Genomic DNA, 13966 nt, shown 5'->3' with positions numbered 1-13966 from the left:
ATGTGAAGTGGTATGGGCCATGTGAAGTGGTATGGGCCAGGTGAATCTATAATGGCCAGGTGAATCTATAATGGCCAGGTGAATCTATATAGGCCAGGTGAATCTATATAGGCCAGGTGAAGTGGTATGGGCCAGGTGAATCTATATGGGCCAGGTGAAGTGGTATGGGCCAGGTGAATCTATATAGGCCAGGTGAAGTGGTATGGGCCATGTGAAGTGGTATAGGCCAGGTGAAGTGGTATGGGCCAGGTGAAGTGGTATGGGCCAGGTGAATCTATATGGGCCAAGTGAAGTGGTATGGGCCATGTGAAGTGGTATAGGCCAAGTAAAGTGGTATGGGCCAGGTGAATCTATAATGGCCAGGTGAATCTATAATGGCCAGGTGAATCTATATAGGCCAGGTGAATCTATATAGGCCAGGTGAAGTGGTATGGGCCAGGTGAATCTATATGGGCCAGGTGAAGTGGTATGGGCCAAGTGAAGTGGAAATAGCCACGTCAATCTATATGGGCCAGGGGAATCTATATGGGCCATGTGAAGTGGTATGGGCCATGTGAAGTGGTATAGGCCAAGTAAAGTGGTATGGGCCAGGTGAATCTATAATGGCCAGGTGAATCTATAATGGCCAGGTGAATCTATATAGGCCAGGTGAATCTATATAGGCCAGGTGAAGTGGTATGGGCCAGGTGAATCTATATGGGCCAGGTGAAGTGGTATGGGCCAGGTGAATCTATATAGGCCAGGTGAAGTGGTATGGGCCATGTGAAGTGGTATAGGCCAGGTGAATCTATATAGGCCAGGTGAATCTATATAGGCCAGGTGAAGTGGTATGGGCCAGGTGAAGTGGTATGGGCCAGGTGAATCTATATAGGCCAGGTGAATCTATATAGGCCAGGTGAAGTGGTATGGGCCAGGTGAAGTGGTATGGGCCAGGTGAATCTATATGGGCCAGGTGAAGTGGTATGGGCCAGGTGAATCTATATAGGCCAGGTGAAGTGGTATGGGCCATGTGAAGTGGTATAGGCCAGGTGAAGTGGTATGGGCCAGGTGAATCTATATAGGCCAGGTGAATCTATATAGGCCAGGTGAAGTGGTATGGGCCAGGTGAATCTATATGGGCCAGGTGAAGTGGTATAAGCCAAGTAAAGTATGAGCTATGGATATCATGGTCTAGTGGTAGACCATGCACTTTATACCCTAAAAGGCATGAGTTCGGATCCTGGGCTTGAGAGCGTAGGCCTAAGCGATGTGGGTTAGGCTGATTAAAATTCCGCTCAACACAGACAACCACGTGTCTAGCAACTGGTTACTGTTTCATGGGAAACACAAAGCAACTGGTAATTGTGTCTAGCAACTGGTAACTGTTAAATGGGAAACATGAAGCAACTGGTAATTGTGTCTAGCAACTGGTAACTGTGTCAAGCAACTGGTAACCGTGTCTAGCAACTGATAACTGTGTTTTATGGGAAACATGAAGCAACTGGTAACTGTTAAATGGGAAACATGAAGCAACTGGTAATTGTGTCTAGCAACTGGTAACTGTGTTTTATGGGAATCATGAAGCAACTGGTAACTGTTAAATGGGAAACATGAAGCAACTGGTAATTGTGTCTAGCAACTGGTAACCGTGTCTAGCAACTGATAACTGTGTTTTAAGGGAATCATGAAGCAACTGGTAACTGTTAAATGGGAAACATGAAGCAACTGGTAATTGTGTCTAGCAACTGGTAACTGTGTTTTATGGGAATCATGAAGCAACTGGTAACTGTTAAATGGGAAACATGAAGCAACTGGTAATTGTGTCTAGCAACTGGTAACTGTGTTTTATGGGAATCATGAAGCAACTGGTAACTGTTAAATGGGAAACACAAAGCAACTGGTAATTGTGTCTAGCAACTGGTAACTGTTAAATGGGAAACATGAAGCAACTGGTAATTGTGTCTAGCAACTGGTAACTGTGTCAAGCAACTGGTAACCGTGTCTAGCAACTGATAACTGTGTTTTATGGGAATCATGAAGCAACTGGTAACTGTTAAATGGGAAACATGAAGCAACTGGTAATTGTGTCTAGCAACTGGTAACTGTGTTTTATGGGAATCATGAAGCAACTGGTAACTGTTAAATGGGAAACATGAAGCAACTGGTAATTGTGTCTAGCAACTGGTAACTGTGTTTTATGGGAATCATGAAGCAACTGGTAACTGTGTTTTATGGGAAACATGAAGCAACTGGTAACTGTGTTTTATGGGAAACATGAAGCAACTGGTAACTGTGTCAAGCAACTGGTAACTGTGTCAAGCAACTGGTAACTGTGTCAAGCAACTGGTAACCGTGTCTAGCAACTGATAACTGTGTTTTATGGGAAACATGAAGCAACTGGTAACTATGTTTCATGGGAAACATGAAGCAACTGGTAACTGTGTCAAGCAACTGGTAACTGTTTTATGGGAAACATGAAGCAACTGGTAACTGTGTCTAGCAACTGGTAACTGTGTCTAGCGACTGGTAACTGTGTTTTATGGGAATCATGAAGCAACTGGTAACTGTTTTATGGGAAACAAGAAGCAACTGGTAACTGTGTTTCATGGGAAACATGAAGCAACTGGTAACTGTGTCAAGCAACTGGTAACTGTTTTATGGGAAACATGAAGCAACTGGTAACTGTGTCTAGCAACTGGTAACTGTGTTTTATGGGAATCATGAAGCAACTGGTAACTGTTTTATGGGAAACAAGAAGCAACTGGTAACTGTGTTTCATGGGAAACATGAAGCAACTGGTAACTGCGTCAAGCAACTGGTAACCGTGTCTAGCAACTGGTAACTGTGTTTTATGGGAAACATGAAGCAACTGGTAACTGTGTTTCATGGGAAACATGAAGCAACTGGTAACTGTGTCAAGCAACTGGTAACTGTGTTTTATGGGAATAATGAAGCAACTGGTAACTGTGTTTCATGGGAAACATGAAGCAACTGGTAACTGTGTCTAGCAACTGGTAACTGTTTTATGGGAATCATGAAGCAACTGGTAACTGTTTAATGGGAAACATGAAGCAACTGGTAACTGTTAAATGGGAAACATGAAGCAACTGGTAACTGTGTCTAGCAACTGGTAACTGTTTCATGGAAAACATGAAGCAATCACAGATTTCCCAAAACTTACAGTGAGAGAGAGAATGAGAGAGGGAGAGGGAGAGAGAGAGAGGGAGAGAGAGAATGAGAGAGAGGGAGAGAGAGAGGGAGAGAGAGAGAAGGGTGTGCGCTACATGGTAACATATTCTAGAAATATAATGACTGTATTGATCACCTGTTTTGTGACAGAAAATTTGCAGCAAATCTCCAGTGGCAAACATGACATGACAGTTAAGGGGGGCAGATACACCCAGAACATGGTTACCGTACTAAAAAATTTACCAAAAAAAAACTATTAGACTTACAGTTGCCAAATTTGGTACCAGTATAGCTTACATAATCTATTATATGGCAAATGTAAGGAAATAAGTTTATGTATGAAGTAAAGATTTTTTTAAAAAATAATTTTAAAATGTAAGTCATCCGCGATATAAAAAAAATGACCCCAACTGTAGAACTAATTTAAACCAAAGTATCAAGTACACAGCTGTAACACTTTCAATGCATCTAAAAGACATGTATGGCTATGGTATGAACCAGTCTCATGTTACTAACCATTATGGTTTGTCCATGACACAAATTTGAAAAATGTGCTAAAATTTTGAGAAAACAGCAGAACATAGCCCTACATATCTAAAAAAGTATAACACCTAGGTAAAAGATTTTGGTTCATACCATAGCCACTACATCAGGGAATGTGTGTGCAAAGTTTTATCACAATCGAACAATAATTGTGGAAAATAACTGGAAGACAATTTGCAAACATGTCGTTTTTCGCAAACTTTTCGTATACTAAAAAAAGTTGATTTTCTTCCATGAAAACAGCCAATACACTCCAGCTTAGTAAGGATGGCACTGTTTTTCAGATTCTTTCTCCTCAGCACCTAATTCCTAGTGCTTTCTGACCTGACAAAGAGTCTTGAAAGCCCAAAATGTCTGTTTTTTTGTTTTTTTGTAACATACGACACATCTGCGGTTTTGCAGAATTCCAACAGAGTTATCCTGGATGTTTGTCTATCACCCTCAGCAAACCATCAGAATAGTGTTCCATAACTAAATATAGCTTCTGCCATTGCTATAGAAGTCTCCAATTATTACAGAATGATTCCTTTTCTTTTGGAATTACTTCCCTATCATGTTGCTGAGTGACTCATTCTGGGTTTGGGTGTAGCTATTGAGTCACTTTGTTACCTCCTATGTCTTAGCAAGGACTTCTGCAGACTGGTCTTATAGCTTCAATGACTTCTGTAAGGAGGTAATAATGTGTTCTATATGGTATGACCATTGGCATTGGTGTTTTTACTTTATGCAAGTCCATTATAAGGCAAAAAACTAATCTGACCTTTCCGCGCCTCAGCTTTGCATCACAAATGCAGTTCATCTGTTCACAATATTTTAAAAAAAATACCAACAGCTGAGAGGATAAGCTTAGAAACAACCAGATTATCTGTTTCATTTTGTATTATTACAATTAAATATGCATGAACTGGCTAGCCCCTTTCTTTCATGTCTAAGAAACAGTTACATCAATGACACACAAGTGTGATGAAATAGTTTCTCAGAGAATTGCTGTCTATACTAATTTATTATCACATTATCAACATAATTTTCCAGATGGTTGACTTTAATATTTAGTTTTGTTTTATTCAGAATCACCATTGAGAAGTACTTTTCCTATGTATCATTCTATTTAGTAGAATCTTGAGTCTGCATCAATGTATATTATATTTTTTGTTTTGACTTTGTGGGTGTGTCCACCTGGTTACCAAATGTAAACAAACTTTTATTTTTATTTATGTATTTTTAATTACTCAGCAAGGTAGTCTGTTTTATTTTAAATAAACATTATGTCTTTTTCTAGTTTCACTAGCTGTAGATTGCATATAACAATCTTTTATACTTAGAAAACTCACTTTCTATATTAGTTTAGTTTTAGTAAATTTTAATACCTCAACCGTGAAATGTGTCATTATTCCAAGTATAAAATAATAAAAATATTAAATAGGAAGTAGATCTATTTTGAAATAGGGAGTAGCTAATTATTCTAATAGTAAGGGAGTGTTTATTGTTTATATTTATTATTATATCGTTCGTTTCCGAGTGTTGTAAAAGGCTTGCCGTCCGACATTTTCCCCATTTTTTTACATTCTGACGGACTACCCCTACCCACTTTGGAAGCTAATAACTAAAAAACTACTTCACTCAGGTCAAATTAATGCATACAGACGGATAGAGAAATGGATTCTGAATAAAATAACATTCACCATACAACAATATTCGAAAAAAACGATTTTTCAATAATTCTGGGTGTACCTGCCCCCTTTAACTGTACAACTTCCTGAGACTGGAGAACCTGTCCAAAGTAGATCAACCTTGTTATGGCAATGTAGGTTCAATCAATTCTTTGTTATGGCAATATGTAGGTTCAATCAATTCTTTGTTATGGCAATATGTAGGTTCAATCAATTCTTTGTTATGGCAATTTGTAGGTTCAATCAATTCTTTGTTATGGCAATATGTAGGTTCAATCAATTCTTTGTTATGGCAATATGTAGGTTCAATCAATTCTTTGTTATGGCAATGTAGGTTCAATCAATTCTTTGTTATGGCAATATGTAGGTTCAATCAATTCTTTGTTATGGCAATATGTAGGTTCAATCAATTCTTTGTTATGGCAATATGTAGGTTCAATCAATTCTTTGTTATGGCAATGTGTAGGTTCAATCAATTCTTTGTTATGGCAATGTAGGTTCAATCAATTCTTTGTTATGGCAATATGTAGGTTCAATCAATTCTTTGTTATGGCAATGTAGGTTCAATCAATTCTTTGTTATGGCAATATGTAGATTCAATCAATTCTTTGTTATGGCAATATGTAGGTTCAATCAATTCTTTGTTATGGCAATATGTAGGTTCAATCAATTCTTTGTTATGGCAATATGTAGGTTCAATCAATTCTTTGTTATGGCAATATGTAGGTTCAATCAATTCTTTGTTATGGCAATGTAGGTTCAATCAATTCTTTGTTATGGCAATATGTAGGTTCAATCAATTCTTTGTTATGGCAATATGTAGGTTCAATCAATTCTTTGTTATGGCAATATGTAGGTTCAATCAATTCTTTGTTATGGCAATATGTAGGTTCAATCAATTCTTTGTTATGGCAATATGTAGGTTCAATCAATTCTTTGTTATGGCAATATGTAGGTTCAATCAATTCTTTGTTATGGCAATATGTAGGTTCAATCAATTCTTTGTTATGGCAATATGTAGGTTCAATCAATTCTTTGTTATGGCAATGTAGGTTCAATCAATTCTTTATTATGGCAATATGTAGGTTCAATCAATTCTTTGTTATGGCAATATGTAGGTTCAATCAATTCTTTGTTATGGCAATGTAGGTTCAATCAATTCTTTGTTATGGCAATATGTAGGTTCAATCCATTCTTTGTTATGGCAATATGTAGGTTCAATCAATTCTTTGTTATGGCAATGTAGGTTCAATCAATTCTTTGTTATGGCAATATGTAGGTTCAATCAATTCTTTGTTATGGCAATATGTAGGTTCAATCAATTCTTTGTTATGGCAATATGTAGGTTCAATCAATTCTTTGTTATGGCAATATGTAGGTTCAATCAATTCTTTGTTATGGCAATATGTAGGTTCAATCAATTCTTTGTTATGGCAATGTAGGTTCAATCAATTCTTTGTTATGGCAATATGTAGGTTCAATCAATTCTTTGTTATGGCAATATGTAGGTTCAATCAATTCTTTGTTATGGCAATATGTAGGTTCAATCAATTCTTTGTTATGGCAATATGTAGGTTCAATCAATTCTTTGTTATGGCAATATGTAGGTTCAATCAATTCTTTGTTATGGCAATGTAGGTTCAATCAATTCTTTGTTATGGCAATATGTAGGTTCAATCAATTCTTTGTTATGGCAATATGTAGGTTCAATCAATTCTTTGTTATGGCAATATGTAGGTTCAATCAATTCTTTGTTATGGCAATATGTAGGTTCAATCAATTCTTTGTTATGGCAATATGTAGGTTCAATCAATTCTTTGTTATGGCAATGTAGGTTCAATCAATTCTTTGCTTGAGTAACATTAGTAATGCAATATTTTATTATTTATGTGATGATAGAATAATAACATTAGTGTACAATACACAGTGCAAACTATATATGAATCATTGGTTTATGACAGGTGGTGTAAATTATACATGAATCATTGGTGTATGATAAGTGGTGTAAACTATATTTGAATCATTGGTATTTGATAGGTGGTGTAAACTATATATGAATCATTGGTGTATGATAAGTGGTGTAAACTATACATGAAACATTGGTATATGTTAGGTGGTGTTAACTATACATGAATCATTGGTATATGATAGGTGGTGTAAACTATACATGAATTATTGGTAGGCCTATATGATAGGTGGTCTAAATGAAAATATGATAGCAGTTTAAAACTTACTCCATCTTTAGGGTTTAACTGGGAGCAAAGAGTAAAACTTTCATCTACAGTATTCCACAAGATTTTTCTGGCAATTAAGAAGAACAAAAATATTACATGTGTGTTACGGGTCAGTTGTAGGTTAGACTAGAATAGGATAGATTGATCTAGAATTAGGGGAGAGTGAGTGTGTGAGTTGAGTTTACCCTAGAATATTGTTAACCCCGGTGTGTTTGTGTATTGTTATCCCAAGGTCGAATGCGGTATAAAAGCTGGAGTGAATGGTTGTCAGGGGTTAGTTAGTTGGCAGGGTTAGGTCGAGGGCTATGTTGTAATGTGATATGTGAGACCTAATAAACGTATCGAACGTTAACCCGAGTCGTTCTTGAATTCGAATCTAACCCGGACGTAACAATGTGCAAGTGGCCATCTTTAGATGAGTGCAAGTGGCCATCTTTAGATGAGTGCAAGTGGCCATCTTTAGATAACTGCAAGTGGCCATCTTTAGATGACTGCAAGTGGCCATCTTTAGATAACTGCAAGAGGCCAACTTTGGATATAGCCTATACAATTTTGGGAAATATTCTGTTTATTTTTAAAAACCATTAATTCAGAATGTATGAACATTTTCCAGAACTTACTTATATTTTACAGTGGTTGATCCAATATATACTTCCTCAAAAATCTTTCCATTTTCTAGGTCAATACAAAATAGGAAATTCTCTGAACTTAGTGCAAACAAGCAGCTTTTATGACCAGAGTTTGGTAGACTATATGACTCCTAAAAGATAAATAGTTTGGTAGACTATATGACTCCTAAAAGATAAATAGTTAGGTAGACTATTTGACTCCTAAAAGATAAATAGTTAGGTAGACTATATGACTCCTAAAAGATAAATAGGTAGACTATATGACTCCTAAAAGATAAATAGTTAGGTAGACTATATGACTCCTAAAAGATAAATAGTTAGGTAGACTATATGACTCCTAAAAGATAAATAGTTAGGTAGACTATATGACTCCTAAAAGATAAATAGTTAGGAAGACTATACAACTCATAAAACATAAATAGTTTGGTAGACTATACGACTCCTAAAAGATAAATAGTTAGGTAGACTATACGACTCCTAAAAGATAAATTTTTAATTTCATTACAAGAATAAAAGAAAATGTTTCACTACCATAGTTAGGCAAGACTTTTATTGTACAGGGGAGGGTGACATAGGACTGGGAATGGTGACATAGGGGAGGGTGACATAGGACTGGGAAGGGTGACATAGGGGAGGGTGACATAGGACTGGGAAGGGTGACATAGGGGAGGGTGACATAGGACTGGGAAGGGTGACATAGGGAAGGGTGACATAGGGGAGGGTGACATAGGGGAGGGTGACATAGGACTGGGAAGGGTGACATAGGGAAGGGTGACATAGGGGAGGGTGACATAGGACTGGGAAGGGTGACATAGGGGAGGGTGACATAGGGGAGGGTGACATAGGGAAGGGTGACATAGGGAAGGGTGACATAGGGGAGGGTGACATAGGGAAGGGTGACATAGGGGAGGGTGACATAGGGAAGGGTGACATAGGGAAGGGTGACATAGGGGAGGGTGACATAGGGGAGGGTGACATAGGACTGGGAAGGGTGACATAGGGAAGGGTGACATAGGGGAGGGTGACATAGGACTGGGAAGGGTGACATAGGGAAGGGTGACATAGGGAAGGGTGACATAGGGAAGGGTGACATAGGGAAGGGTGACATAGGGGAGGGTGACATAGGACTGGGAAGGGTGACATAGGGAAGGGTGACATAGGGGAGGGTGACATAGGGAAGGGTGACATAGGGAAGGGTGACATAGGGAAGGGTGACATAGGGAAGGGTGACATAGGACTGGGAAGGGTGACATAGGGAAGGGTGACATAGGACTGGGAAGGGTGACATAGGGAAGGGTGACATAGGACTGGGAAGGGTGACATAGGGAAGGGTGACATAGGACTGGGAAGGGTGACATAGGACTGGGAAGGGTGACATAGGGGAGGGTGACATAGGACTGGGAAGGGTGACATAGGGGAGGGTGACATAGGACTGGGAAGGGTGACATAGGGGAGGGTGACATAGGACTGGGAAGGGTGACATAGGGAAGGGTGACATAGGAGAGGGTGACATAGGGGAGGGGACTGTGACATAGGAGAGGGTGACATAGGACTGGGGAGGGTGACATAGGACAGGGAAGGGTGACATAGGACAGGGGAGGGTGACATAGGACAGGGGAGGGTGACATAGGACTGGGAAGGGTGACATAGGGAAGGGTGACATAGGGGAGGGTGACATAGGGAAGGGTGACATAGGACTGGGAAGGGTGACATAGGGAAGGGTGACATAGGACTGGGAAGGGTGACATAGGGAAGGGTGACATAGGACTGGGAAGGGTGACATAGGGGAGGGTGACATAGGACTGGGAAGGGTGACATAGGACTGGGAAGGGTGACATAGGGGAGGGTGACATAGGACTGGGAAGGGTGACATAGGACTGGGAAGGGTGACATAGGGTAGGGTGACATAGGGAAGGGTGACATAGGACTGGGAAGGGTGACATAGGGAAGGGTGACATAGGACTGGGAAGGGTGACATAGGACTGGGAAGGGTGACATAGGACTGGGAAGGGTGACATAGGGTAGGGTGACATAGGGAAGGGTGACATAGGACTGGGAAGGGTGACATAGGACTGGGAAGGGTGACATAGGGGAGGGGACTGTGACAGAGGAGGGTGACATAGGGGAGGGTGACATAGGACAGGAGAGGGTGATATAGGACTGGGAAGGGTGACTTAGGACTTGGAATGGTGACATAGGGGAGGGTGACATAGGGGAGGGGACTGTGACAGAGGAGGGTGACATAGGGGAGGGTGACATAGGACAGGGGAGGGTGACATAGGACTGGGGAAGGTGACATAGGAGAGGGTGTAAATTTGTATGAATTGAGAAAAAGAGACACATACAGGATTCCCTTCCATCAACAGAGCATCTTCAAACTTAGCAGGTCTGCTCTTGTTAACAACAAACTTTTTGGATGGAGAACCATGTGGACTAGCACTGAAAAACAGAATGCCACACCACAATAACATGATACAAAGATCAAGATAGATCTATCTAATCTAGCTTCCCCCCCCCCCCCCCCAACACACACCACAATAACATGATACAAAGATCAAGATAGATCTATCGAATCCAGCTTCCCCCCCCCAACACACATTACAATAACATGATACAAAGATCAAGATAGATCTATCTAATCTAGCTTCCCCCCCCCCCCCCCCAACACACATTACAATAACATGATACAAAGATCAAGATAGATCTATCGAATCCAGCTTCCCCCCCTCCCCCCCAACACACACCTCTGCAACTGAACAAATGCTGAGCAAATGTACGCCAATCATTAATCACTCCCCATAATAGTAAGGTTGAATACACTTCAGTGAGCACCCAGGTGTCAGGGGCTAGGCACTCTCAGTAGCTCTGGTTTTACTACTATAGGGACGCTGCGTACAGCCCCTGGCTCAGCTTAATCTTCAAATATCAGTGTCAATATTGTAGGGTGCTCTTTTAAAGAAATGAAGGGGCCACAGTGCTCACATGATAGCCAGGTGCCATAGTGCTCACATGATAGCCAGGTGCCACAGTGCTGACATGATAGCCAGGTGCCACAGTGCTCACATGATAGCCAGGTGCCACAGTGCTCACATGATAGCCAGGTGCCACAGTGCTCCCAGGTGCCACAGTGCTCACATGATAGCCAGGTGCCACAGTGCTCACATGATAGCCAGGTGCCATAGTGCTCACATGATAGCCAGGTGCCATAGTGCTCACATGATAGCCAGGTGCCACAGTGCTCACATGATAGCCAGGTGCCACAGTGCTCCCAGGTGCCACAGTGCTCACATGATAGCCAGGTGCCACAGTGCTCACATGATAGCCAGGTGCCATAGTGCTCACATGATAGCCAGGTGCCATAGTGCTCACATGATAGCCAGGTGCCATAGTGCTCACATGATAGCCAGGTGCCACAGTGCTCACATGATAGCCAGGTGCCACAGTGTTCCCAGGTGCCACAGTGCTCACATGATAGCCAGGTGCCACAGTGCTCACATGATAGCCAGGTGCCACAGTGCTCACATGATAGCCAGGTGCCACAGTGCTCACATGATAGCCAGGTGCCACAGTGCTCACATGATAGCCAGGTGCCACAGTGCTCACATGATAGCCAGGTGCCACAGTGCTCACATGATAGCCAGGTGCCATAGTGCTCACATGATAGCCAGGTGCCACAGTGCTCACATGATAGCCAGGTGCCACAGTGCTCCCAGGTGCCACAGTGCTCACATGATAGCCAGGTGCCACTGTGCTCACATGATAGCCAGGTGCCACAGTGCTCACATGATAGCCAGGTGCCACAGTGCTCACATGATAGCCAGGTGCCACAGTGCTCACATGATAGCCAGGTGCCACAGTGCTCCCAGGTGCCACAGTGCTCACATGATAGCCAGGTGCCACAGTGCTCACATGATAGCCAGGTGCCACAGTGCTCACATGATAGCCAGGTGCCACAGTGCTCACATGATAGCCAGGTGCCACAGTGCTCACATGATAGCCAGGTGCCACAGTGCTCACATGATAGCCAGGTGCCACAGTGCTCACATGATAGCCAGGTGCCATAGTGCTCACATGATAGCCAGGTGCCACCGTGCTCACATGATAGCCAGGTGCCACAGTGCTCACATGATAGCCAGGTGCCACAGTGCTCACATGATAGCCAGGTGCCACAGTGCTCACATGATAGCCAGGTGCCACAGTGCTCACATGATAGCCAGGTGCCATAGTGCTCACATGATAGCCAGGTGCCACAGTGCTCCCAGGTGCCATAGTGCTCACATGATAGCCAGGTGCCACAGTGCTCACATGATAGCCAGGTGCCATAGTGCTCACATGATAGCCAGGTGCCACAGTGCTCACATGATAGCCAGGTGCCACAGTGCTCACATGATAGCCAGGTGCCACAGTGCTCACATGATAGCCAGGTGCCACAGTGCTCACATGATAGCCAGGTGCCACAGTGCTCACATGATAGCCAGGTGCCATAGTGCTCACATGATAGCCAGGTGCCACAGTGCTCCCAGGTGCCATAGTGCTCACATGATAGCCAGGTGCCACAGTGCTCACATGATAGCCAGGTGCCACAGTGCTCACATGATAGCCAGGTGCCACAGTGCTCCCAGGTGCCATAGTGCTCACATGATAGCCAGGTGCCACAGTGCTCACATGATAGCCAGGTGCCACAGTGCTCACATGATAGCCAGGTGCCACAGTGCTCCCAGGTGCCATAGTGCTCACATGATAGCCAGGTGCCACAGTGCTCCCAGGTGCCATAGTGCTCACATGATAGCCAGGTGCCACAGTGCTCACATGATAGCCAGGTGCCACAGTGCTCACATGATAGCCAGGTGCCACAGTGCTCACATGATAGCCAGGTGCCACAGTGCTCACATGATAGCCAGGTGCCACAGTGCTCCCAGGTGCCATAGTGCTCACATGATAGCCAGGTGCCACAGTGCTCCCAGGTGCCACAGTGCTCACATGATAGCCAGGTGCCACAGTGCTCACATGATAGCCAGGTGCCACAGTGCTCACATGATAGCCAGGTGCCACAGTGCTCACATGATAGCCAGGTGCCACAGTGCTCACATGATAGCCAGGTGCCACAGTGCTCACATGATAGCCAGGTGCCAAAGTGCTCACATGATAGCCAGGTGCCACAGTGCTCACATGATAGCCAGGTGCCACAGTGCTCACAGGATAACCTGAGGCCATGTGTCTGATTTTATTTAGTGAACGACAATAATACCCCTCTTAACTATAGTCTATTGCACTATTTAAAATTAACTTAGGTGCTTTATTTTTCAATTGCACTTAAAATTTAAACTGTCATTTTAAGTAATGATATCCACAAAGTATGCTTTAGTAAGGGTCAGAATGAGGAACTTAGTGAATAAGGTAAAACATCAGAAGCAATCAAACATGATACCTACCAATTTATGCAGGTTACATAGTTATCAAAAAATGCATAGTGCCTGGAAATAAAAAAATACAACAGGGTCAAGATTTTTTAACTGGCATTATAAGCAAAATAATATTTAATGAATAATATAACTAAACTAATTAAATGTATTTGAACACAACTCTATCCAGCAGCGTAGTGACCCCTCCCGGCGCCCAGGGCGAACTTTTACTTTGGTGTCCACCCACCCCATATATATATGTGTGTGTGTGTATGTCTATATATACAAATGTAAATATATATATTTATTGTTATATATAT

The 13966-nt window shown here is 42.2% G+C and overlaps 1 protein-coding gene and 1 long non-coding RNA gene across 2 annotated transcripts in view; both read right to left on the bottom strand.

The window, feature by feature from the left end:
- Positions 1–13718, bottom strand: part of LOC131930454 (DDB1- and CUL4-associated factor 17) — a gene marked incomplete at its 5' end in the record, with an annotated part of 28485 nt that extends 14767 nt beyond the window's left edge. The window contains 6 exons of the mRNA XM_059286945.1: positions 3305–3364; positions 5456–5482; positions 7616–7682; positions 8236–8375; positions 10590–10683; positions 13677–13718. Coding sequence (XP_059142928.1) covers positions 3305–3364; positions 5456–5482; positions 7616–7682; positions 8236–8375; positions 10590–10683; positions 13677–13718 — 430 coding nt within the window. The remainder of the gene's footprint in view (positions 1–3304; positions 3365–5455; positions 5483–7615; positions 7683–8235; positions 8376–10589; positions 10684–13676) is intronic.
- LOC131930456 (uncharacterized) lies at positions 4089–5125 on the bottom strand. The gene is made up of 2 exons (XR_009384127.1): positions 5079–5125; positions 4089–4887 (listed from the first exon to the last, which is right to left on the bottom strand). It is a non-coding gene; the product is annotated as an uncharacterized LOC131930456 (long non-coding RNA).
- Positions 13719–13966: the final 248 nt, after the last annotated feature.

This window comes from Physella acuta, unplaced genomic scaffold, assembly GCF_028476545.2.
Source record: "Physella acuta isolate Inbredline_101_S28 unplaced genomic scaffold, ASM2847654v3 ptg001779l, whole genome shotgun sequence".
NCBI lineage: Eukaryota > Metazoa > Mollusca > Gastropoda > Physidae > Physella > Physella acuta.
This window is presented reverse-complemented; position numbering and strand designations above follow the sequence as displayed.